General features: G+C 43.2%; 1 protein-coding gene across 5 annotated transcripts in view; it reads right to left on the minus strand.

Annotated features, from left to right (window-relative positions):
• Window positions 1-27198, minus strand: part of KCNAB1 (potassium voltage-gated channel subfamily A regulatory beta subunit 1) — a 570878-nt gene that overhangs the window by 124221 nt on the left and 419459 nt on the right. For all 5 annotated transcript variants that reach the window (XM_077488106.1, XM_077488103.1, XM_077488104.1 and 2 more), the window contains exons 5-7: window positions 16921-16965; window positions 12936-12980; window positions 9279-9322 (exon numbers count right to left, since the gene is read on the minus strand). In XM_077488106.1, coding sequence (XP_077344232.1) covers window positions 9279-9322; window positions 12936-12980; window positions 16921-16965 — 134 coding nt within the window. The remainder of the gene's footprint in view (window positions 1-9278; window positions 9323-12935; window positions 12981-16920; window positions 16966-27198) is intronic.

Genomic DNA, 27198 nt, shown 5'->3' on the forward strand with positions numbered 1-27198 from the left:
GGCCGATGTGGACGCTCTGAGGAGTGATGAACCCCTAGACTACTGGGTGGGCAGGCTTGACCTCTGGCCAGAGCTTGCCCAATTTGCAATCGAACTGTTGGCTTGCCCCTCATCCAGTGTCCTGTCCGAAAGGACGTTCAGCGCAGCAGGGGGGATTGTGACCGATAAGCGTACTCGCCTAGCTCACCACAGTGTTAACTACCTCACATTTCTAAAAATGAATGAGGCATGGATCTCGGAGGAATTCAACACATGTGACCAGTAGACCATGTATATGTCTATAAACTATTTTTTTAATCAAGCACACAGACCTTCTTAATTCATTTGGCTCACTTCCTTGACCCAAAAAAGCACACCGTACTATATGCCCCTACCCTCCTCTTTGAAGAGGTTGAGCGGTGTCATATTTCTACTGGGGCTGCTTATGATATCCCTGTGCTGTGCTGACTTCCTCCTGGGGGTTCTTATTATGAAGGGATCACACTATCCCTGTGCTGTGCTGACTTCCTCCTGGGGGTTCTTATTATGAGGGGATCACACCATCCCTGTGCTGTGCTGACTTCCTCCTGGGGCTGCTTACGGTGCTGCTGTCAGTGCTGTATGTCACGGTGCTGCTGTCAGCGCTGTATGTCACGGTGCTGCTGTCAGCGCTGTATGTCACGGTGCTGCTGTCAGCGCTGTATGTCACGGTGCTGCTGTCAGCGCTGTATGTCACGGTGCTGCTGTCAGCGCTGTATGTCACGGTGCTGCTGTCAGCGCTGTATGTCACGGTGCTGCTGTCAGCGCTGTATGTCACGGTGCTGCTGTCAGCGCTGTATGTCACGGTGCTGCTGTCAGCGCTGTATGTCACGGTGCTGCTGTCAGCGCTGTATGTCACGGTGCTGCTGTCAGCGCTGTATGTCACGGTGCTGCTGTCAGTGCTCTGTATTACGGTGCTGCTGTCAGATGCCTCTATCACGGTGCATGTGTCATTCCGGTATGTCACGCTGCTGGTGATCATCTCCTGCACCCTCTTCTTTGCCTACCCTGGTCCCTGACCTTCCCTCTCCTCCATTGCCTTCATTAGCTCCATAGTCCTGAATTGTTAGAACAATTTCCCAAATAAAATAAAAATGCTTGTAGTTATCGATCCCAAATTCACCTCATACATGTATTATGTCATTGTCCAGATGGTGGGACTACGTTTTACCCCCTAATAATTACCACGTGGCCGCAAATTCGACATGAAGGTTTGCAAAGTTCGCCTCCCATTGAAGTCAATGGGGCCCGCGGCGAACGGTCGGTTTCGCGAACGTTTGGGTCCGTTCGCATTTCGCGTTCGCGAAACGTCCCGTCGGAAGTTCGTCCATCACTACATGTGAACCTAGCCTGAGAATAAATGTGAACCTAGCCTGAGAATAAATGTGAACCTAGCCCGAGAATAAATGTGAACCTAGCCCGAGAATAAATGTGAAACTAGCCCGAGAATAAATGTGAAACTAGCCTGGGAATAAATGTGAACCTAGCCCAGGAATAAATGTGAACCTAGCCTGGGAATAAATGTGAACCTAGCCTGAGAATAAACGTGAACCTAGCCCGAGAATAAATGTGAACCTAGCCTGAGAATAAATGTGAACCTAGCCCAAGAATAAATGTCAACCTAGCCTGGGAATAAATGTGAACCTAGCCTCTGAATACATGTGAACCTAGCCTGAGAATAAATATGAACCTAGTCTGAGAATAAATGTGAACCTAGCCCGAGAATAAATGTGAACCTAGCCTGAGAATAAATGTGAACCTAGCCCAGGAATAAATGTCAACCTAGCCTGGGAATAAATGTGAACCTAGCCTCTGAATACATGTGAACCTAGCCTGAGAATAAATATGAACCTAGTCTGAGAATAAATGTGAACCTAGCCTGAGAATAAATGTGAACCTAGCCTGGGAATAAATGTGAACCTAGCCTGGGAATAAATGTGAACCTAGCCTGGGAATAAATGTGAACCTAGCCTGGGAATAAATGTGATCCTAGCCTGGGAATAAATGTGAACCTAGCCTGAGAATAAACGTGAACCTAGCCTGTGAATAAATGTGAACCTAGCCTGAGAATAAACGTGAACCTAGCCTGTGAATAAATGTGAACCTAGCCTGAGAATAAATGTGAACCTAGCCCAGGAATAAATGTCAACCTAGCCTGGGAATAAATGTGAACCTAGCCTCTGAATACATGTGAACCTAGCCTGAGAATAAATATGAACCTAGCCTGGGAATAAATGTGAACCTAGCCTGGGAATAAATGTGAACCTAGCCTGGGAATAAATGTGATCCTAGCCTGGGAATAAATGTGAACCTAGCCTGGGAATAAATGTGAACCTAGACTGAGAATAAATGTGAACCTAGCCTCTGAATACATGTGAACCTAGCCTGAGAATAAATGTGAACCTAGCCTGAGAATAAATGTGAACCTAGCCTGAGAATAAATGTGAACCTAGCCCGGGAATAAATGTGAACCTAGCCTGGGAATAAATGTGAACCTAGCCTGAGAATAAACGTGAACCTAGCCTGAGAATAAATGTGAACCTAGCCCAGGAATAAATGTGAACCTAGCCTGAGAATAAATGTGAACCTAGCCCAGGAATAAATGTGAACCTAGCCTGGGAATAAATGTGAACCTAGAATGAGAATAAATGTGAACCTAGCCTGAGAATAAATGTGAACCTAGCCTGAGAATAAATGTGAACCTAGCCTGAGAATAAGTGTAAACCTAGCCCAAGAATAAATGCGAACCTAGCCTGGGAATAAATGTGAACCTAGCCTGGGAATAAATGTGAACCTAGCCTCTGAATACATGTGAACCTAGCCTGAGAATAAATGTGAACCTAGCCTGAGAATAAATGGGAACCTAGCCTGGGAATAAATGTGAACCTAGCCTGAGAATAAATGTGAACCTAGCCTGGGAATAAATGTGAACCTAGCCTGGGAATAAATGTGAACCTAGCCTGAGAATAAATGTGAACCTAGCCTGAGAATAAATGTGAACCTAGCCTGAGAATAAGTGTGAACCTAGCCCGAGAATAAATGCAAACCTAGCCTGGGAATAAATGTGAACCTAGCCTGGGAATAAATGTGAACCTAGCCTCTGAATACATGTGAACCTAGCCTGAGAATAAATGTGAACCTAGCCTGAGAATAAATGTGAACCTAGCCTGGGAATAAATGTGAACGTAGCCTGGGAATAAATGTGAACCTAGCCTCTACAGGTTGCCAGTTTAGCGTAAGGCTGGATTCACACCTACGCATTTTTTGGTGCTTTTTGTATTTTGCAGATTTGCACTGCAGTCCACTTAACATGATTTCCTATGGAACACACCCTGTAGTGCAAATCTGCAAAATGCAAAAAGCACAAAAAATGCATAGGTGTAAATCCAGCCTTACAGAGGAGGTTTGGAGCTGGAATTATTGCTCTCGCTCTGACGCAGTGATACCTCACATGTGTGATGCGATCACCGTTTACATATTCATGCAGGACTTACGTATGCATTCACATCTGCCTGTGAGCATGGGGGCTTTTTAAAATGTTATTGTTATTTGAAAAAGTATTCATACCCCTTGCAATTCATACCCCTTGCAAAGTATTCATACCCCTTGCAGTATTCAAACCCCTTACAACCAAAAACGTAATGTTTTATTGGTATCTTATGTGATAGACCAACACACAGTGGCACATAATTGTGAAGTGGAAGGAAAATGATAAATGGTTTTCAAAATATTTTACAAATAAATATCTGAAAAGTGTGGCATGTGTATTCAGCCCCCTTTACTCTAATACCCCTAATTAAAATCTAGTTAGGGGTATTAGTCTTCAGAAGTCATCTGATTAGTGAATTAGTGAATATTATCCACCTGTGTGTAACTTAATCTCAATATAAATACAGCTGTTCTGTGAAGCCCTCAGAGGTTTGTTTGAGAACCTTAGTGAATAAACAGCATCGTGAAGGCCAAGGAACACACCAGATAAGTCAGGGATAAAGTTGTGGAGAAGTTTAAAGCAGAGTTAGGTTATAAAAAAAATATCCCAAGCTTTGAACATCTCACAGAGCACTGTTCAATTCATCATCCAAAAATGCAAAGGTTATGGCACAACTGCAAATCTACCAAGACATGGCTGTCCACCTAAACTGACAGGCCAGGCAAGGAGAGCATTAATCAGAGAATCAGCAAAGAGGCCCATGGTAACTCTGGAGGAGCTGCAGAGATCCACAGCTCAGGTGGCAGAATCTGTCCACAGGACAACTATTAGTTGTGCATTCCACAAACCTGGTCTTTATGGAAGAGTGGCAAGAAGAAAGCAATTGTTGAAAGAAAGCCATAAGATGTCCCATTTGCAGTTTGCGGGAGACACAGCAAATATGTGGAAGAAGGTGCTCTGGTCAGATGAGACCAAAATTTTACTTTTTGACCTAAAAACAAAAATGCTGTGTGGCAGAAAGCTAGCACTGAACATCACCCTGAACACACCATCCCCATCGTGAAACATGGTGGTGACAGCATCATGTTGTGGGGATGTTTTTCTTCAGCAGCAATAGGAAAGCTGGTCAGGGTTCATGGGAGGATGAATGGAGCCAAATACAGGCCAATCTTACAAGAAAACCTGTTAGAATCTGCAAAAGACTTGAGGCTGGCACAGAGGTTCACTTTCCAGCAGGACAACCACTCTAAACATACAGCCAGAGCTACAATAGAATGGTTTAGATCAAAGCATATTCATGTGTTAGAACGGCCCAGTCAAAGTCCAGACCTAAATCGAATTGAGAATCTGTGACAAGACTTGAAAATTGCTGTTCACAGATGCTCCCCACCCAATCTGACAGAGCTTGAGCTATTTTACAAAGAAGAATGGGAAAAAAATGAATTCTCTAGATGTGCAAAGTAGGTAGAGATATACCCAAAAAGACTTGCAGCTGTAATTGCAGCGAAAGGTGGTTCTACAAAGTATTGACTCAGGGGGGCTGAATACAAATGCACATCACACTTTTCACATATTTATCTGTAACAAATTTTGAAAACCATTTATCATTTTCCTTTCACTTCACAATTATGTGCCACTTTGTGTTGGTCTATAAGAAAAAAATTTCAATAAAATACATTTACATTTTTGGTTGTAACATGACAAAATGTGGAAAATTTCAAGGGGTATGAATACTTTTTCAAGGCACTGTAAAAAAATTTTTTTTTACACTGTCACTTTATTTATTTTTGGATCAACTTTATTGCCATCACAAGGGATGAACAACTGATAGCATGGGCCGTGACAGGTCCTCTTTATCTGGAGTCTATCTGGGGTCAATGCTTACAGATACAGAGATGAGATGCAGGCTTGTTTTAAAATGCGTTTACTGCTTGTTCAGAATATGTAAATACTTAAAATGGATGTAATCCCATCGCGCTGGTTCTCGGTGACAGGGTACTGTACACCTCGCGCTGGCTGCAATAGGAAAATGTGTGAGAAAGAAGCGACAATGTTGCCTCTCTAATAAAACCAGGCATGGGTCCCCTCCAGGGGCATATCAGGCCCTTGTCTGGTATAGATTTTAAGGTGAACCCCCTACGCCAAAAAAACGGTGTGGGGGTCCCCCCAAAATCCATACCAGACCCTTAATCCTTACCAGTCAGGAAAGGGGGTGGGGACGAGCGAGCGCCCCCCCTCCTGAACTGTACCAGGCTGCATGCCCTCAACATGGGGGGTGGGTGCTTTGGGGAAGAGGGGCGCCCCCACCCCAAAGCACCTTGTCCCTATGTTGATGAGGACAAGGGCCTCTTCCCGACAACCCTGGCTGTTGGTTGTCGGGATCTGCAGGCGGGGGGCTTGTCGCAACCCGGGAGCCCCCTTTAATAAGGGGACCCCCAGATCCTGCCCCCCCACCCTATGTGAATGAGTATGAGTACATTGTACCCCTACCCATTCACCTGGGGAAAAAAGTGTCAATAAAAAAATACACTAGACATGTTTTCAAAGTATTTTATTAGACAGCTCCAGAGGTCTTCTTCAGACTTCGGGGGTCTTCTTCCTTCGCGCTCTCCGGTTCTTCTCCGCGCTCTCCGGCCTCTTCTCCCGCTCTCCGGGGGGTGACCATGCCCCATGCCTATATTAGTGGTCGCGCACCTCGCACACGGCATTACCGTGGGAGAGAGCGTCATGTCAACATCGGAAGAAGAGAAGAAGGACGCAGAAGACCGGGCCACTGCTAGCAAAAGAACTGGAAGACGATAGCGGAGGAGTCGGCAGAAGATCTGGAGAGTGGGAGAAGAGGCCAGAGAACGGGGGGAAGAACCGGAGAGCACAAAAGAGTCGGAAGAAGACCCCCAAAGTCGGAAGAAGACCCCTGGAGCTGTCTAATAAATTACTTTAAAAACCTGTCTAGTGTGTTTTTTTATTGACACTTTTTTCCCAAGGTGAATGGGTACGATGTACCCCCATACTCATTCACGTAGGGTGGGGGGCTGGATGAAGAAGTGAAAATTCTAACAGGATGTGCACTTTCTAAACAGTATATAAAGCTGAAGACAGCAGATATACATGTAAAACTTACGTAGGCTGTTCACTTCACCGGGTATATGTGAGGGTTTACAGCCACTTTAAGTGTGCATGATCTAGGCACGGGTTCACTTCAAGCACACCTCCCAACTGTCACTCATTTGGAGGGACTGTCCCTCCTTTGAAATGCACCAAATCATTGTTCCCTATTGCTTCTCAGTTGTTCCTCATTTTGGACTGAGGTGTAGGCCTCTAAACAAATGCAATTCTTAACTACCAAAAGTGTTATGCTACACTAAACCTATCACACAGACCTTTTTATTTAGACATTATTCTTTTAAAAGCCAGTATAAGGCTGGGTTCACGTTGCAGCGATGCAGGAACACTGCGAATCCGCTGTGGGTTCCTGCATCGCATGCCTCCCGGCAGCAGTTCACACTGCCCTATGCGAACTGCTGGGAGTGTCAGTGAAACGTTAATGACACCCCCAGATCAGTTCGCATATCGCAGTGCAATCTGCAAACTCGGACAGGAATCGGATCGCATGGTGTGAACACCCATGTGATCCGATTCTGCTGCGAACCAAAAAAAGGGTCCTGTGCGAGTTTGGGCCGAATGCGATGCGAATTCAGCCATACTATCTGTATGGCTGAACTCGCATCGCACAGAGATCGGATGTGATTTGCACTGCAGGGCGGGGCGAATCACATCCGATTCTTGTCACCGCAGCAGTGTGAACCCAGCCTAAAGGAAATCTGGTGAAAAAAAACCACTCATATGCCACTTAACTGGGATAGCAGGGTGTGTGTCCTTTGCCTACACACTTTGAGCTAAAGGGAGTGCCTTGTTCCCATGTCAGAAAGTTGGGAGGTATACTTTAACCGCTTCAGCCCTGGTAGATTTTACTTTTGAAAAAAACATGCAATATTTTTTACTTTTTGCTATAATGAATATCCCCCAAAAATATATAAAAAAACGAATTTTTTACTCAGTTTAGGCCAATATGTATTTTTCTACATATTTTTGGTAAAAAACCCCGCAATAAGCATATATTGATTGGTTTGCGCAAAAGTTACAGCGTCTACAAAATAGGGGATAGTTTTATGGCATTTTTATTAATAATTTTTTTTTAGTAGTAACCGCAGCGATCTGAGATTTTTATCGTGACTGCGACATTGGACATATCGAACACTTTTGACACTATTTTGGGACCATTGTCATTTATAGAGCAATCAGTGCTATAAAAATGCACTGATTACTGTGTAAATGACACCGGCAGGGAAGGGGTTAAACACTAGGGGGCGATGAGGGGGTTAAGTGTGTCCTAGGGAATGATTCTAACTGTGGGGGGATGGGCATCCACTCACATGACAGCGATCACTGCTCCCGATGACAGGGAGCAGTGATCACTGTCATGTCACAAGGCAGAATGGGGAAATGCCTTGTTCACATAGGCACTACCATTCTGCAGTTCCGTGACACAACTGCCGGGACACCGGCAGACATCTGTACGTGGTAGGCGCGCGCCCGCTAGCCCCGCCAATTAAAGGGGATGTACAGGTGCGCCCATTTGCCCACTGCTGCTATTGTGCCGACGTATATCGGCATGCAGCGGTCGGCATGTGGTTAAAGCAGTATAAAACCCAAACCCAAAAATGTCATATATTGCAGCTTATCAATCATTAGATGTAGTGGCTGTATCAGTTTTGGCTTTTTCTCTGTGTTTTCACCTAATGATCTGGCCAGTAACACACTGTCTGTATTAGTGAGACACCACTATAGAGAAATTAGCAAAGGAGGCACAGTAGACAGCAGCATTGTCAGTCTAGCAGATTTAGATACACTGGCAAATTAATGCCAAACTCAAGCTCACATTTTATAATCAGTTACAGTAAACAGTTATTTTTTTCCTTTTGGGATTTTAATCACCCCTGCCAGTACCAAGTAGTTTGTCTCATCCATGTAAACTGATACATTCATACACAACAGATTTGTGGGCTGCATCACCAGATGACCAATACATCCATCACATCTAAAAGTTTATAAGTGGCATGTAGGTAGGGTACAGTGTGGTGCAGCAGCAATAATTCACACAGTCAGGTGCCATGAATAATTTTTATTGAAATAGCACAGCAACAGTTCACAACATACCAGTGGGAAAGCTGTCCAAGCGGGTGCACTTGTGGTTTCCAGTATCGTGAAGAGAGAAGGTATCAGCCGAATTGGCATTGTCTGTAAAGAGGTCAGAGTGCGGCCTGGCAGTCTAGTGGACAAGTGGGATTGTGTTCAAGAAGTTGCGACTCCTTGTCAGGAACCTTTCCTATACTGCTAGTACTGTCCCTAACAGGTGGGGTACCTGTCCCTAGTCTACCAACTCGCAAAATGTGTGCCAAACCTGGGAGCCAGGGTCTTAAGTAGGCTCTGTCTGACCCAAGATGGCTGCTCAAGTCACATGAGGTGGCAGCATCCAATAGGATAGCTTCCTCAGTGACCTAAAAAACCATAGAGAAACCTTGTTCCTCTTAACTCCCTCTTCAACAACAGTGCTGCTGCAAAAGAGTGCCACCCGCAGTGGAGAAAGTAGACTGCATCTACCTACATGAGATTAAAAAAAAATGTTTGCTTTTGGGCACATGCATTGGGTACGATATAGTATGTATATATAGTTAGGTGGGTTCACTATTAGTTCTAGGGATACTATAGATTAGCTAGAGCACATTAATTTAACTATAACGAAGACAACATCCATATAAAAGAAAATTACCTTCAATGATGTGCTTCCTTGACAGGCCTCGTTCTGTTTCCGCTCTAGAAAAATACATACAGATCAATGAGAAAATAATCTTATAACTGATTGATGCCACATAGTCAACAATAACAAACTACTCAATGATATTGTCATTAATGTTTTAAACTAAATACAAATATGTGAACCAAGTCATACACTTGCTATATATGCTTTGTAATGGCCTCACTAAGTCGCCACCTTCTCAGGGGAATAATGGATAATGCAGCAAGCAAGACTTCCTTATTATCTTTGATTAGTGCTATGATTCCATTTTATTGGTTTTCTCCTCTAGAACATTACTTTTTAATTGTATTCTCATAATGCCTGCAGGAAAAATTAGAAGAGGGAGTTCTTGCTCAAACAATTAGCTAACAGGTTACTTACAAACTGTTCAACAAACAAAAAATAAAAACATATACATCAATAAAAACAACAATAAAAACAGCTGTGTTCATGAGCTTGTTGTTATCTGCTAGTGTGAAGAGTTATTTGAGATTTAAAAGGCATGTGTGCCAATCTAACCCACTATGGCATTAAATTCTGCCCCTGCTCCCTGCACATTCATTCTAATAGCAATCACTTAGAATGTGTTACGGTAACTGGAATTAGAGCGGCACCTTTACTTTCCCCTTAGTTAGGATAAGGTCATATGAGTAATTTTTCAGACAGCGGGATTGATTTACTACAAGGTTAGGGCTGTTCACAAGCAAACTGAATATTCATAAATAACCAGTCATGCCAGCACATGAACACAATTTATCTTCTGTTTTAATTTCTTAAGTAATCAACTTCTACTCCTGGTAAAACAGCCCCATTGTTTCTCTGAAAGCCTTAAATTGGAGCTACATCCGCTTTATATATAAGAACTCTAAGGCCGCGTACACACGCGGGGACTGTTCGCTCAACTTTGTCCGCTGAACAGTGTTTCGGCGGACAGTCCGCTCGTGTGTGGGCTTCAGCGGACAGTTTCAGCGGACAGTCTGACGAACAAAGTTTTTCGGAAATTCCGTAAAACTGTCCACTGAAACTTGGTTTGAGCGGACAGTCCGCCCGTGTGTAGGCTTGTTCATCAAACTAAGTTCCGCGCATGCTCAGAAAGGATTTACACGGCGAAGGTTGCATTGCAGTGTATAGGACGTCGTATTTCTAGTCCCGTCGTACGTGCCGTTCACGTCATCGCGCAAGTTTCAGCGGACTGTTCGTTCGTCGTGTGTGGCCAATCATGCTAATTTTGAGCGGACTGTCCGCTCAAACTGTTTGACGAACAAAGTTGGGCGAACAGTCTCCGCGTGTGTACGCGGCCTAAGTGATCAGATAGAGATGTTCTAAGCCCCTGTACACACGGTCGGAGATTTCCACAACCAAATCCGTCGGATTTTGCCCGTTGGATTTTGTCCGTCGGATCTTGTCCGAAACTGTTGCATACACACGGTCGGACAAAGTTGGCGAAAAAATCAGATCTTTCAGAACGTAATGACGTAATTTCGTTACGATGGGACTACATTCAGGCTAGTAGCCAATAGGTTTGATGTAGGAATTTGAACTGGCCGATGGCACTCGACATTCAGCCCCGTGTGTACTAAGCTTTAGTTTAGCACAAATCAAAAACATAAATATCAGCACAAGGGACAGTTAGTATGATGTGTCCCTTTTGCTCATTCTTCTTCTTTTAGGAGAAATCTTCCTCCGTCCTACCACGCCACGCTGCTGCCATGATCTTCGGGTGTGGCAGGGCTTAATACAACTAAAGGGTTGTCGGGAGCTCTCATCAAGAGAAATTGAGAACCATTATTTAGTGCGTGTAATGCCGCGTACACATGGCCGGACTTTCCAGCAGACTAGGTCCGAAGGGATTAGTCCATCGGACAATCCATTCGTGTGTGGGCTAGCCTGATCGTTTTTCAAAAAATAAATCAGACAGACCTAGAAATAGACCATGTTTGAAATCTATCTGACTGACTCAATTCCTATGGACTAAAATCATGAAAACCGTTTGTTTGTGTGCTGGTCCGAAGCACCAAATACATGCAAGGACTTTTTCAAAAGTGTGTTTGTCTTATTTAACAATTTTTTACACTTTCTTTGTGAAATGGTAGGGGTACTTTTGTACCCCATTACCATTTCAAACAGGGGGGGCCGGGATCTGGGGGTCCCCTTGTTAAAGGGGGCTTCCAGATTCTGATAAGCCCCCTGCCCGCAGACCCCCACAACCACCGGCCAGGGTTGTGGGGATGAAGCCCTTGTCCCCATCAACATGGGGACATGGTGCTTTGGGGGGGACCCCAAAGCATCCTCCCAATGTTGAGGGCATGTGGCCTGGTACGGTTCAGGAGGGGGGGGGCGTTCTCTCGCCCCCCCTTTTTCTGCGGCCTGACAGGTTACGTGCTCGGATAAAGGGTCTGGTATGGATTTTTAGGGGGAACCCCGCGTCAATTTTTTTTAAAAAATTGACGCGGGGTTCCCCTTATTATCCATACCAGACCTGAATGGCCTGGTAATTGAATTTGGGGGAACCCCACGCTTTTTTTTTTTTTTTATCAATGACTTTCAATGAGTGTTCTATGTATTATGGGAGCCGACAATTCATTATAGCCGTGAGTGATTTTAAATGACTTTTTTTCCTGCAGAAATGACACTTTGTGCAGGGACAGTTCTAAGCACAGGAAACATGTGCCCCTTCACAGGCATACTATAGACACCCCCCTGGGACGAAATTTAAATGATACACTTTTATTGTTTCACTGTAATCATTATTAAAATCACTGCTCCCAAAAAAACTGCCCTTTTTAAAACTTTTTTTTGCATTGATCCATGTCCCCTGGGGCAGGACCCAGGTCCCCAAACACTTTTTAGGACAGTAACTTGCATATTAGCCTTTAAAATTAGCACTTTAGATTTTGAACGTTCGAGTCCCATAGACTTTAATAGGGTTCTAAAGTTCACACGAAGTTTAGGTCTGTTTGCAGGTTCTGGTGCGAACCGAACCGGGGGGGTGTTTCGGCTCATCCTTAATCAGGAGTAGATGCTACCCCTATAAAATGAAAAATAAAAAGTAAGAATTCTATAATATTGATACAATCATAATTTCATCTGCTAAATTACAGATTATAAAACTATGCCCTTACAAATTAGCTTCAAAAAGAAATTATAAACTAAAGCACTTTTTGGATGGTAACCACCAAGGGCGCCTGTTCTGAGAGCTGTGGGAAATGGACCCACATAGTCCAGCGAAGCAACGGAAGGACAGACAAGCACAGATGGATGATATAATGATACCAATAAAGCATAAAAATATATATATTATACTCAATATATGAAAAAATGTTTCAATAAGTAAATTAATGATTTATTTATTGATTTACTTATTTACACATCTTTTTTCATATATTGATTATCATATATATTTTTGGATCCCCTGGCTGTCATCTTGTGTTTATTGGCATAGTAAGGTCATGGTCACATGAAAGCTTTCCATTGCTTATTATACATCATCTATTAAAAAATATCCAGTTATAGTGATGCTCAAAGAAATGACTGGCCATCATAGCTCTTCCAAATCAGTAACCCAGATTATGGCAAAAAGAACATGTACCAAGAAGGCTATGATACAGCAATCATATTATTAATACTCACTTTCCTCCCCAGTATAATTTGGTTGTGATGACCAGACTTGATCTCCTGGAAGAAAAAAAAAAAGGATTTGTGAAGTACGGTCTTCTCTTTTCCAGTGACCCAACATTATAACGGTTAATAATAAAGTACTGAGGACAATCAGAAGAAAACAGGTGTGCAATGATGTTATTGTTTCCAAATGTTTTTGAATGGGTTTACCTTCACTGTTTAAGCGCCAAACAAATAGAGGGTGACAGCAATAAAAAAATGATCCTTACCCTTCCCCACTCTATTCAAAACTGCAATAAAGGTTTTGGCTTTAGGCACACTGCATAGTCAATGTGTTCAGTTTTGCATAAACCTCCCCACTGCCTGCTTTACAACTGATGATTGAGGGTTGCATTGCTTGTTTGATTATAGTCAATTAGCAAACTTGGGTTTCCCATTAGGCACAGGTAGACACTGGCCTGATGGCTACCAAAGGTTTGGCTCCTCATTGGATTGAATTGATGAAGTGGTCATTTGTACTCCTTATCTTACTGCAGGGGTATGTGCGAACCAAGGAATGCACGCCATCTCAACGAGACACAGGTTCCCCTAAAATTGTGAATTGGTGGAGCCCAAAACTTCAGATCCTTTCTGTCCATATTGCAGCTATAAAGTGATCCCCTCGCTGTGTGGGAAAGCAGTGTACCTGTGCCATGGATTGCTGGAGCAGAGTGAAAATATGCCCAGAGCCTAAAAAAATCAAAATCTGACCTCAATAATTGCCCCATTGTACAACCATCCATGAGAAAGTTTGAGGATGGGCAAATGCAACAAATTCATACTCAATCGTTAGTATTAACATTTTATTGGCCTGAAGACCTTAAATTGGATGTAAACCCTCACATATACCCAGTGAAGTGAAAAGCCTGTAGATGATACACGGAGATGAAACAAATCTCCCTACATAAGTTTTACATCATGTATATCTGCTGTTTTCAGCTTTAGAATTCTAACATTGGGTTTGAATTTTTACTTCCTCATTCAGTAGTAGGTGTAGATTCTTGGCTTACACTGTGTGACAGCTGATTGGAGGAAAGGTACACACCCCCTCCTCCACATAGGGGAAGAGAGGAATGTGCAGAGCTGTGCTGTGACAAGTTTTTTGCTAATCTATTTATAGCAAACTCCCCAACACAAATCTCAGGCTGGTTTTATCTTGATTGATGGAGAACTTGTCAGAAGTTATCATGCTAACAGAGCAACGATACAGCAGAAAAACATGGGACTTTGGAGTTTTGGAGAGAGATGCTTTAAAAGAAACTTGTCCAATATGGGAACTGCCCCTGCTGACATTTTTTAAAAAGTGCATTCTGTTTGTCTCTATCCTTATCCTTGCTTAAAGTGGAGCTTCTGTCATTTTTATGTAGCTGCTGACTTTTATTAAACACACACTCACCTGTCCCAGGATCCAGCGAAGTGGTCACCCCATTGCTTCTTTCCTTCTCCTTCCCCCATTATTTCAACTGTGGGCACCAGGTGAGTACCGTGCATGCACGAGTCGTGCTGCACCTCCTGAATGGTCTGGCAATCTTCTGGGACCTGTGACGTGTCCCAGAAGACTGCAGGGAGGGCGGGGGAGAGAAGAACTTCTGCTCAGATTGAAAATGATATGCCAAATGTAGCAGGGGAGGGGAGAGGAGTGCTTAAAGTAGAACTTCTACTTTTGAGTGGTGCCCCACTTCAACTACTTAGTTGCGTCATTAACCTGACCATTTTAGGTGTCTTTACAGACTTGAAGTAAGCACCTTAAAAAACAAAGTGGTAATGGCAGCTCCCACATCTCTATCCTGAAAGATTACTTTTGTGAATTTAATGTAGATAAAACATACTGTAAATATATTCAGACTCAGCTGTTTATAAATAAAATGATGCAAATGATAACATATAAGAACCCTTTAACACTGCCAAAACTTTAAAGATGTGTGATTTCGCAGCCACAATTTTGCCACAATTTCAGGGAAGGCCTGTGTAAACTTGAGGTCTATGTACCTCATCTCGCATCAAAGTTTGACCAAAGTAGTGCAGGGACTACTTTGAAGTTGGTGCGATTTGAAGTCACACAGATATGAATGGTGATCATTGGGAATCATGAGGTACGACTTGTCATGTGACTCCAAAGCCGCAGGAAAAGTTGCACAAGTGTGAAAGGGGCCTAAATATCACTGTAAGCATAGATGAATAGCGATCGCACACCAAATATCTCTTCTTTCTAAATGTCCTTTATTGAATCACCAATAGTTTAGCTGCTTTCATGATGTCCCTGTGTCACCTTTCCTTGACACATTTCACCAAAATGGCTTGATCACAAGTAGTTTTGCTGAAACGAGCCAAGAAAAGGTGATTCTTGGGCAAAGACATCATGAAAGCATCTATACTACTGATGATTCAGCAAAGGACATTTAGAAAAGAGAGCTATTTGGTGTACGGCTTCTATTCACTTATGCTTTCAAATGGCAAGTGGAGACAACCATGGATATTTTATGATGCATGGGTTTGGAACGGTGCTGCATGTTTGGATGTTTGGATTATATTAATATCATTGCTACATTTTACCTGCTTATCCTCCACATTATTATTATTATTATTACAGGTTTTAACCTATCACCAGCAATTTACACAGCACTTTGCATTCTTCTCAGTCTCTACCATCAATGAGCTTACAATTTAAAGGCCAAGGTCACCTTTTGAATAAAAAAATAAAATAAAATAAATAATAAATGTAATTTTTTTGCAGGTAAAAAAATGTGCATTAATTATTTTTTTCTAAGGAGCCTGCAGAGCATTGCACCCGCGATCAGCACATTGCAGTTGCAATCTCAAGCTCCTGCAGACTCTCAGGATAGCTATCTGCTTGTGCATCATATGGGCAGGCAGATACCTGAATGCATGAAGATTAATGGATTTCTGAGAGTGCCCACCAGCCCCCATTGTGGTTCATGGAGAACTACAAGTTGTCAGCCGCAATGACTGATGGTAATTATAATCTATCCATTCACAGGAAACTGGGAATGAATGACGCGGCCATGTGGGCGGAGCCCTACACGGCCATGCTGTTTTCAAGTTCTGACTGGGAGAAGATTCCCAACAGGGAGGGGGGATCGGGTGTTCAAAGTGCAGATGCTTGAACATGTTACATGTTCCACCCTAAAAACAGGTGGAACATGTAACATGCTCCAAAGGTGATCCTTTAGGCAGGGTTCACACTGCCGCATGGAGCTGCTCACAGCAGGGGTCCGGTGTGTTCCTGTTCACTGCTTCAGGTCCAATTTCTGCCCGAATGTTTGGCTGAATCTGGACCTGAAACAGACCAGAAGATGCACAGGGCTCCTGTGCAATTTGCACCGGAGCCCCTCCGGAGATGTGTGAGCCGGTTCCAATGAGAGCTGGTCACAATCTCCTGACATGTAAACTGGATGCGGGGAAACCCAGCCTTAAGGTACCAGGGCCAAATTAGAAAGGAATCAATTAATTTCCCAGAAGGTCTTTAGAGTATATGAGGAAATTTATGTAAGCAGAGAATGAACATGCAAACTGCATGCAGATAGTATCCCGATGGGGATTCAAAGCAGGGACCTCAGTGCTGCAAGACAGATGTGCTATACACTAAGCCTTTGTGCTCTATAATAATATAGACTGTTAATTACAATATTAACTGTGAAATTCCTGTGACAATAATAACTGTTTACTGAGTCTAATCTAAACTCTGGATTAGAATCCTGGCAATATTTTTCTTTCATGTGTAGTCTTGAGCATGTGGGATATAACCTGCAGCTTCCCCGTGTCTGAGGAGACTTGTTAATTAAAAAGCAAATCTTGAAGCTGATAACACAGAGCTTGCAAAAAGATCTGTGCAATTTTCATGGAAAGTAAATCTCCACAGGCGACCTTTCTGTGCAATATCTATGCTCAAAGTAACCTACCATAGAGACTAGGGAAGGGGAAACCGAGGTAGACTCACCTCCAGCATTTCTTCTTGATGATATTTCCCAAGATGACTTCTGCCCTGGAAGACACAAGCAGCTGTTTTACAAAAAGTGCTCAGAGTATGACTGCAAACTAAACATCCGTAATGAAGCAGGCTTCAAGTGGTTAATAGAAAGCAGTACTTACATATGGGCAGCCAGGTTTATCTCCTAAAACTGCTAGTTGCCTGGCTTTCTATAGCTTCAATACTTTCTTTTAGCAAAGATTTTATTGAAAAGAAAGCAATGCGTCACATACATGGATAGGATCAAACACATATCATACCCATTAAGTCATGGGACAGCTTAGAAATAAATAGAACACACCCACATAGGGGTTGGTAAGAACATACAAAAACTGTTGTAATGCAACTTAAATAAATATAAAACACAGGTGGGACCTGAGCAACAGAGAAAGTGAGTCTGCCATGAGGTGCAGGGAAACCTACAACAAAACCAGTATGATCAGCCTAAAGCCTGGTACACACTACAGTTCTTTCCATGCAACTCCGCGGGTTGCATGATAAAAAAACTGACAGCTCTGGTCGGGAGAGCCACTGCACTAACTATGTGAGGTTTGTTCATCGATCTCCACCACTGAACTGTTGTGTTCTGACACAAGGATGGTCCCCCCTCCAGAACACTCTGATCAGCTCTCCCTGCTATTGGCTGAGAGCACTGATCAGGAGTTGGTTGGCTGCTGGTTTTCCAGCACGCCCATCTGACATACACACTGGCAGAACGTCGGCTGGTATTTTTTGTTTCCCAACACTCTGCCCCTGTGTACGAGGCTTAAGATCACATGCAATAGATGTTGGTAAATAGGCCTAGCAGATTAGCTAACAATCATGTACTGTAGACAGAGGGCCAGGTGACTTGGAAATGCAGTAAGGAAAAATCGAGAGGATGAAAATGGGGAAGAGACCCCTAAAGCGAGGAAAGAAAAGACAGTGGGATGTGGGAAGGATGGCAGGGAAAGGAACTTTGCCACAGGGACATCGGTTTGTTCTCAAAAGCTAGGATGAGTTAAGAGGAATACAATCATAATCTCTAGAATCACAATTGGTGCAACCATGTAGTAAAATGAGAGACTGGTTGGTAATCAAGCCATACTTTCAGTGACCTGAAAAAGGATGTAGAATTGACTGAAGTCAGAACTCCTGATCTGCATACTAGCATAACTCCCAACTGTCCCTGATTTGGAGGGATTGTCCCTGATTTGGAACTAAGTCCCTTGGCCCCTCTTTCCTCCTCATTTGCCCCCCATTTTTGTCTGATCTATATAGTTGTATATAAAATGCACTTAATCTTTCAAAAAGTGTTTCCTAGTGCTAAAACGTTCACCCAATTTCTAAATTGCTGCATTTGTAAATTTCGAAAAAACAAAAATAAAGGAATAGTAGTGTTAAAAAAAAGCACTTGTGGGTTTAACTATTTTTATGCATAATAACTATAATAACAGGGGTTATGACAGGGGTCTGTCCTATGCCTACCTACTTTTTGCTAACAGGTGTCCCTCGTTTCCATCTCAAAAAGTTGTGAGGTATGTACTAGTACTATACCCCAACTGAAAGATCTGAATACATTCCAGGTGCATTAAAATGAAAAGTGTACAAAGCCATACAGTTCATTTTCTTTGGCATGCGACCTAGCCTGGGTAGAAAAGCCCATCCCATGCTAGCATGTTTCAGAGAGGGACTCTTGCCCTCTCTGTGTGGAAGCAGCAGTTTTGCACCTTGTTGAGTCAGATCTATAGCTCTGCAATCTGCGGATCTCATGCTGTTTAGAGAGTAGTGATTGGAGATTTTTAGCTTTGACTAAGTTGGGAGTCATGTTGGACCTCTGCTTCCTTACAGAGAGCTAGGGTCCTTCTTTTCAGCATACTGGCAGGAGACAGATTTTCTACCCAGGATGTGGCTGCGTGCTAAAGAAAAAAAAAACACCTTCTGTGTTGATTATTATTATTATTATGCAGGATTTATATATCGCCAACAGTTTGCACAGCGATTTACAATATGAGAGCAGACAGTACAATTACAATACAAATCAATACAGGAGGGATCAGAGGACCCTGCTTGTTAGAGCTTACAATCTAGAAGGGAAGGTCAAGTTGAAACAAAAGGTGATAACTGTGGGGGATGAGCTAATGGAGAAAATGAAAATACAGTTGTTAGGTGTGGGTAGGGTAGGCTTCTCTGAAGAGAAGGGTTTTCAGCGATCGTCTAAAAGCTAATAAAGTAGGAGATAGGTGGGCAGATTGGGGTAGGGCATTCCATAGGATTGGAGCGGCTTTGGAGGCGAGCATGGGAGGAGGTGATGAGGGAGCTAGAGAGCAGGAGGTCTTGAGAGGAACGAAGAGAATGAGTAGGTTGGTATTTAGAGACTAAGCTAGTGATGTAGCTGGGGGCAGAGTTGTGGATGGCTTTGTACGTAGTTGTTAGTATTTTGAATTTCATTCTTTGGCTAAGTGGAAGCCAGTGGAGGGATTGACAGAGAGGAGTAGCAGACACAGAGTGATTGGTAAGGTGGATGAGTCTGGCAGCAGCATTCATGATGGATTGAAGAGGTGATAGACTATGTAGAGGTAAGCCAATGAGAAGGGAGTTGCAGTAGTCGAGGCGGGAGATGACCAGCGAGTGAGTTAAGAGCTTTGTTGTGTCATTGGTTAGAAAGGGGCGTATTTTGGAGATGTTGCGGAGGTTGAGGCGGCAGGATTTGGACAGTGATTGGATGTGTTGCTTGAAGGAGAGTTCAGAGTCCACCTAGAACCTTGGCGTGTGGGGATGGGCTTATGGTTGTGCCATCAATTTTGACAGTGAGATCAGGGGAAGGGGCATATGGGGAGGAAAAATTATAAGTTCGGTTTTGGATAGATTGAGTTTGAGGAAGTGGTGTGACATCCAGACTGATATATCTGATAGTAAATTAGTGATACGTGAGGAGACAGAGGGAGTGAGCTGAGGGGTAGAGAAATAGATTTGGGTGTCGTCAGCATAGAGGTGGTATTGGAAGCCATTGGAGGCTATCAGTTGACCCAGGGAGGTGGTGTAGATTGAAAATAGGAGAGGTCCAAGAACAGAACCTTGGGGGACCCCAACAGAGAAAGGAAGAGGAGAGGAGGAATTAGAGTTGTATGAAACGCTAAAGGTGCGGTTGGATAAGTAGGAAGAGACCCATCGAAGAGTACAGTCACGGAGACCAAAGGTGTGGAGTTTTTTGAGTACAAAATAATTTCGATTGGTTTTGGCCGTTAGTAGATCGTTTGCTAGTTTTAGGAGAGCAGTTTCTGTGGAGTGTTGAGGACGAAATCCAGACTGAAGAGGATCAAGAAGGCTATTATCAGCAAGGTGGACGCTTAGTCGGTTGTAGACCAGATGTTCGAGGAGTTTGGATAAGAAGGGGAGCAAGGAGATGGCGCATAGGTTGTTAGGATTGGATGGGTCCAGTGAGGGTTTTTTAAGTATGGGTCTGACAAGTGCATGTTTTAGAGAGTTGGGGAAGATGCCAGAAGAGAGGGAGAGATTGAAGATGTGGGTTAGAGAGTGTAGCATAGAGCAAGAGGGTGAACGTAACATTTGTGACGGAACAGGATCCAGAGTGCAGGTGGTAAGGTGGACATTACCAAGTAGTTTAGCAACTTGGTCTATGGTGGTGGGGTTAAAAGAGGGAAGTAGTATGGGTGGCCCCGGACATTGGCAAAGTTTTTGACCTTAACTTCCCCCCATTGCTGAAAATAATAGAGGAGGATCTGCGCTTGTGGGGCGCGGGGTGGTTTTCCTGGTTTGGACGGGCGGCAATTCTGAAGATGTCGATATTACCTAGGCTGATTTACCTATTCAGGGCACTGCCAGTCCAAATCCCGAGAAGTTTCTTCCATAAATTAAATTCACTGGTGCTGAAATTCTTGTGGAACAAAAAGAGGGCGAGGATTAGATTTGCGTTACTGACGAAACCCAAGGATAAGGAAAGGAAATTATTGTGGAACAAAAAGAGGGCGAGGATTAGATTTGCGTTACTGACGAAACCCAAGGATAAGGGAGGGATGGGGTTACCGGACTTCAAGAAATATCAGATAGCAGCACACCTGACCAGGATAGTTGATTGGCATTGCCACAGGGACGACAAGGACTGGGTGAGTTTGGAAGATATGCTGACCGGGAACAGACTACGCTTCTCTCCATGGATTCCTTTAAACAGATTCAAAGAAGGGATCAACCTAAACCCCCTAACTGAGACTACATTGACGTTACTACATACGATGACAAAGCATTTCGCGGTGACAACCCCGTATGGCCCCCTGACTCCGCTACGAGACAATCCTGACTTTACCCCAGGGATGGTCAACGTTATCTTCTATAATGCGACTTCTGATACCCCGAGAATAATGAAGGACTGCTTCTCCCGTGGCAGACTGAAATATCTGACTGCTCTTAGGAGAGATTGGGAGGTACCCAGGCTCCCCCTTTGGACGTACTTTCAGATTAGGAGCTTTGCTAATTCCCCGAGACATAGGGAAGCATTTAAAAGACCTCTGATGGGTTTTGAGGCAGTCTGTGCGTCTGGCGAGCGACAGATCAAGGCTACCTCAATGGCATATTCCTTGCTGCAGAACCTAACTAGGCACTCTGAGGACAACTTTAGGAGTAAGTGGTCTCTCGAACTTCGAAGAAATATTACGGACTCGCAGTGGGGGGACGCTTGTGCGTTGGCACACAGGTGCTCAATTAGTACCAACACACAAGAGTTGTGCTACAAATTGCTGACTAAATGGTATCACACCCCTGACAAGCTTCATAGAGGGTTCCCTCAGGTGTTGGAGCTGTGCTGGAGGTGCCAAAGTGAAGTGGGGACACTTACACATATCTGGTGGAGCTGCTCAAAGCTGACACCCTTTTGGGACGAAGTGAGATCATTAATCACTCAACTCACACATACCTCTATTTCATTGGACGTGGCTTGTTGTCTCCTGCATATTACTGATACGCCGCGGAAGAGCTATAAAAACTCGTTACTCAAGCATCTCTTGAATGCAGCTAAAGCGCTGGTGCCATTGCGTTGGCGTTCACCCAGAGTCCCCACAGTGATAGAATGGTTGAATAAGGTAGCAGATACCTATACAATGGAAGAAACAGTGGCCCAGGCTCATGAGACAGTGGATCTGTTCCATGACACCTGGACACCTTGGATAGTGTTCAGATACTCCAGGAAATATGCTGATATTCATCAGGTTAATTAAGATGTCTTCTGCTCATGCAGACTACCTGCCTTTACTTTCTATCTTCTTTCTTTGCTGTTTTTTTTCAATCCTGTCTTATTTCCTTTTTGCATAAATTTCCAGATCTCATCTGGCTATTCAGTTTGTTTGAATGCATGGTACAGCTGGCTCAGATATTTCCAAGGCTATGTTTATAGGTTGGAGATATGTTTATATGCACTGCACACTCTAGTTAACCGAGTAGCTTGCATTGTACAGGTTTATATTTTTTGACAAATAGATCTGACACGAGGGTAAGACCTCATTGAATCCTACAGTGCTTCTATGTACCACTGAACTCAAATGTGCTGTTGTAATTCCTGTTACTGCACTATTCTTTTTTCAATAAACGCTATTGATGTTAAAAAAAAAAAAAAAAGGGAAGTAATGATTGTGCCTGTGGGCATGACGTGTAAAGCGTGGAGGGTATCAGAACAGTAGAGATCTCCACACAAATTGTATCAATCTTCTGTTTGAAGTGATTGGCAATCTCCTGGGCAGTGAGTGAGTTTGCAGGTGGAGGCGGTGGAGGACGAAATAGAGAGTTGAATGTAGAGAAGAGTTGAAGGGGATGGGATGATAGGTTGCTGATGAGAGTTATAAAATAGTTCTGCTTGGCAGAGAGGAGGCTGGAATTGTATTTTTGGAGGGCAGATTTATATTGATTGAAATCCCTCGGAGACTTGGTCTTTCGCAACAGGCGCTCGTGAGCATGACTGTTTTTTCAGACTTCTAGTAACATCTGTTTGCCAAGGTTGAAGGGGTTCGGGGCTTGATTCTGTGTGTAGTGAGGGGAGCCAGTGAGTCCAGTGAGACTAGAAGTGAAGCATTGTAGACATAAGTTGCTAGGTTGGTGCAGGATAGGGGTGAGATTTTGTCGTAGAGGTTGTTGATAGCAGAGTAGAGAAGAGAAGGGTTGAGATGACGTAGGTTTCTGCGGGTAAATTTAAGGCGGTAGGAGAGGGAGGAGGTGAAGGAGAGGGAGAGAGTGAAACTAATAAGGTGGTGATCAGAGAGAGGGAATGGATAGTTAGAGAGGTTGCATGGAGTGCAAATGTGAGAGAAAACAAGGTCAAGGATATTGCCTTCGGAGTGAGTAGGAGCATGTATCCACTGCTTCAAGTCAAAGGAGGAGGTTAGGGTGAGAAGTTTGGAAGGGGCAGGAGTGTTAGTATTAATATGGATGTTGAAGTCCCCGAGAATGATTGTGGGGATTTCAGAAGAAAGAAAGTAGGGTAACCAGGCAGAGAAGTCATCAAGTAATGTTGATACTGGTCCAGGGGGCCTGTAGATCACTGCTATCTTTAGAGAAATTGGAGTGAAAAGATGAATACAGTGTTCTTCGAAAGAGGAGAGTGATAGAGAGGGAGGTTGCTGAAGTACCTGAAAGGTGCTATATGGGGCTAGAAGGATTCCAACACCTCCTCCCTTACGTCCACTGGATCTGGGGGAGTGAGTCCAAAGAAGACCACCATGGGATAGTGTAGCATAAGACGCAGTGTCGGATTCGTGGAGCCAGGTTTCGGTAATGGTGAGTAGGTTAAATGAGTTGGCGAGAAAGATGTCATGGAGAGAGGTGAGTTTGTTTGTTGATGCGCCAGGAATGTATTTAGTTGATTTAAACTGAAAGTTAAAGTGGTTGTGAAGTCAAATAAAGATTACTGCCAGCCCTTCTGTTTTACTAAGCCACTCTACACTGTGTACATGTTTGTATAAAATTGTGCCTGCAAATATCTTATTTCAGATTGTTTCTGGCGGGTCACATGACTTCTGGCCGCTTTCCTCTCACAATCTAAGGAAAACAGTGGGAGGGGCCAAGATCCCCCTCTGATGTCAGCCAGGAGGTCACGCGACCACTGTGCTTTCCACTTAGCCCCTCCCACTGTAGCCATTAGTTGGGGGGCGGAGAGTGGCTGGAGGTCATGTGACTGGCCAGAAATGATCTGAAATAAGGTATCTATAGCCACAATGTTATACAAATATGTATACAGTGTAGGATGGCTTAGTAGAACAGAGGGGCTGCCAATAATCTTTATTTAACTTTACAGGCAGCTACTAATAGTGGCGGGGGGGGGGGGGCAGAGGAGATAGCTCACACACAGGGAGGGAGGGGAGAGGGGGAGAGAGCAGTGGATGATGGAGGCACTTAACCAGACCACAGTAATCAGGGATCAGCACCTATGATTACCGTGGTCAGCACACTAAGGGGGGCTATAAAGGAACAGGATCTCTTTATTTTAGGGTTACAACCTCTTAAATGTGGGTTTTAAAGCCAGTAAATGAGCATAAAAGCCAGCCAAACAAAATTTTTTGACATTGGCATCCTTCAAATTCTAAAAACTGGATTTTACCTTTAGACCCCTTTCACACTGAGGCACTTTTCAGGCATTTTAGTGATAAAAATAGCGCCTCTCATGCCTCCCCAGTGTGAAAGCCCAAATGCTTTCACACTGGGGCGGTGCGCTTGCAGGACAGGAAAAAAAGCCCTGCAAGCAGCACCTTTGGGGCGGTTTGAGAGCGGTGTAAACATCATTCCCAAAATGCCCTGCCCATTGAAAAGAATGGGCAGTGATGCCGAAGCGCCTGCAAAGTGCTTTGGCATCGCCGTAACACAGGCGCTTTTAACCCTTTCTTTGGCCTCTAGCGGGGGTTAAAAGCACCCCCCTAGTGGACGTAAAACTACGGTAAATCGCCACTAAAACTAGTGACGCTTTACCGCTAAGGCAGAGCAGCCCCAGTTTGAAATGGTCTTAAAGATGAACATCACCAGAGAAAACAATACTTATTTGATTACCTTTTGCCTTGTACTGTCTTTGATATTGGATGCAATGTTTGCAAATTAAAATAAATAAATGTTTTCATAAAAATGTGGCACCTGATACAAACTATAAGTAGAAAGTACACTCCCTTCAGGAAAACACATATGGAAAAGCACACAAGAATGGGCATACAAAAAAAAAGCAGCACATGACAAAGTACACGTAAGCCCACGTAAAATTGTCTGTCTTTTTTGATGAGCAGAAGTGTGAATTAGGTCCTTATGACAGAGATCTCACAGTCCTACAGGTACATTCAGATAAACAGCCTTTCTAGCATCTGCTAGAGGTGGCACGTCGCCAGTCAATGTCTGTGTACAAAGTAATTAGATAAAGAAATAAAAAAGAAAACAGGCAGGTGGATAGAAAGATGATAGATAGATGATAAATAGATAGATCATCTTCCATGTACACCTATACTCCTTCAGTCAGACAGCCATCCAGATATACCCATTCTTTTCAAGAAGTTTACACAACTGATATATATATATATATATATATATATATATATATATATATATATATATATATATATGCGTTAGATACTGCTAAACATCCTCTATTTATGTATGTCTGAAACAGAACAGATGTTCCAGACACCAGTGAGCTAACACAGGCATATGGTAAGAGTTTTTCATTGACGACTGCAGCCATTTTTCACAGACTACACACCCAAAAAAAGGTCCCTTCGAAATGTGAATTTTGTGAGCAGAATAGGGGACTAAATTAAAACAAATGAACATTTTACATAGGTCATAAAATCACTGATAACTTTTTAATAAAAGGATGACGCTTTTACATTGTGTTCAATGGAATGTGTGGTGAGATGGATTTAACTAGCGAATGTTAGTTCTAAGTCTCATCTGTTTGCAGTTCCCACTGTTCATGCCAGACCCATAGATAATTATGGCATTTCTCCTAGCAGGGGAAACTGCAAGCCAGTGGGACCAACAAATGCATAGAATAGCTTTAAACTGGAAACAATATATAGCACAAAAGATGGGCTCAGCTGGATAATGGAATATTATTACTTTCAGCTGCACAAGTTCTAGAGCTTTCTAAAATGAAGAATGAAGGTAAATATTATATATATATATATATATATATATATATATATATATATATATATATATATATATATACTCATTGGCCACTTTATTAGGTAGACCTGTTCAATTGCTTGATAACACAAATTAATAATCAGCCAATCACATGGCAGCAACATAATACATTAAGGCATGTAGACGTGGTGACTTGCTGAAGTTCAAACCGAGCATCAAAATGGGGAATAAAAGGTATTTAAGTGGCTTTCAACGTGGCATGGTTGTTGGTGCCAGACGGGCTGGTCTGAGTATTTAAAAAACTGCTGATCTACTGGGATTTTCACACACAACCATTTCTAGGGTTTGCTGAGAATGGTCCAAAAAAAATATCCAGTGAGCGGTAATTATATTGAGAAAAATGCCTTGATGTCAGGGGGGAATGGGCAGATTGATTCAAGATGATAGAAAGGCACCACTAACTCACATAATCACTCGTTACAACCAAGGTATGCATGTCTTTATGGACATTGTTTGTGCACAGTTATCTTAGAACAGGAAGGGGCCATTCCCAAACGGTTTCCACAAAGTTGGGAGCATGAAATTGTCCAAACTGCCTTGGTATGCTGATGCCTTAAGAGTTTCCTTCACTGGAACTAAGGGACCAACCCAACCCCTGAAAAACCACCTAATGCCATAACCCCCCTCCACCAATTGATTTGGATCAGTGCACAAAGCAAGGTCTATAAAGACATGGATGAGCGAGATTGGGTTGGAGGAACTTAACTGGCCTGCACAGAGTCCTGGCCTCAACCTGATAGAACACCTTTGGGATGAATTAGAGCAGAAACTTTGAGCTATGTCTTCTTGCCCAACATCAGTGCCTGACCTCACAAATGTGCTTATGGAAGAATTGTCAAACATTCCCAAAGACACACGCCTAAACCTTGTGGACAGTCTTCCCAGAAGAGTTGAAGCTTTTATAGTTGCTCAGGGTGGGCCAACTCAATACTGAACCCTACGAACTAAGATTGGGATTCCCTTAAAGTTCATGTGTGTGCAAAGGCAGATGTCCCAATACTTTTGGTAATATAACGTTTGTGTGTGTATATATATATTTATTTATTTTTTAAATTTATTTATACACTGTATATTTTTATGCAG

This window comes from Lithobates pipiens, unplaced genomic scaffold (assembly GCF_037356315.1).
Source record: "Lithobates pipiens isolate NorthernLeopardFrog02 unplaced genomic scaffold, aLitPip1_a1.2 Scaffold_18, whole genome shotgun sequence".
NCBI lineage: Eukaryota > Metazoa > Chordata > Amphibia > Anura > Ranidae > Lithobates > Lithobates pipiens.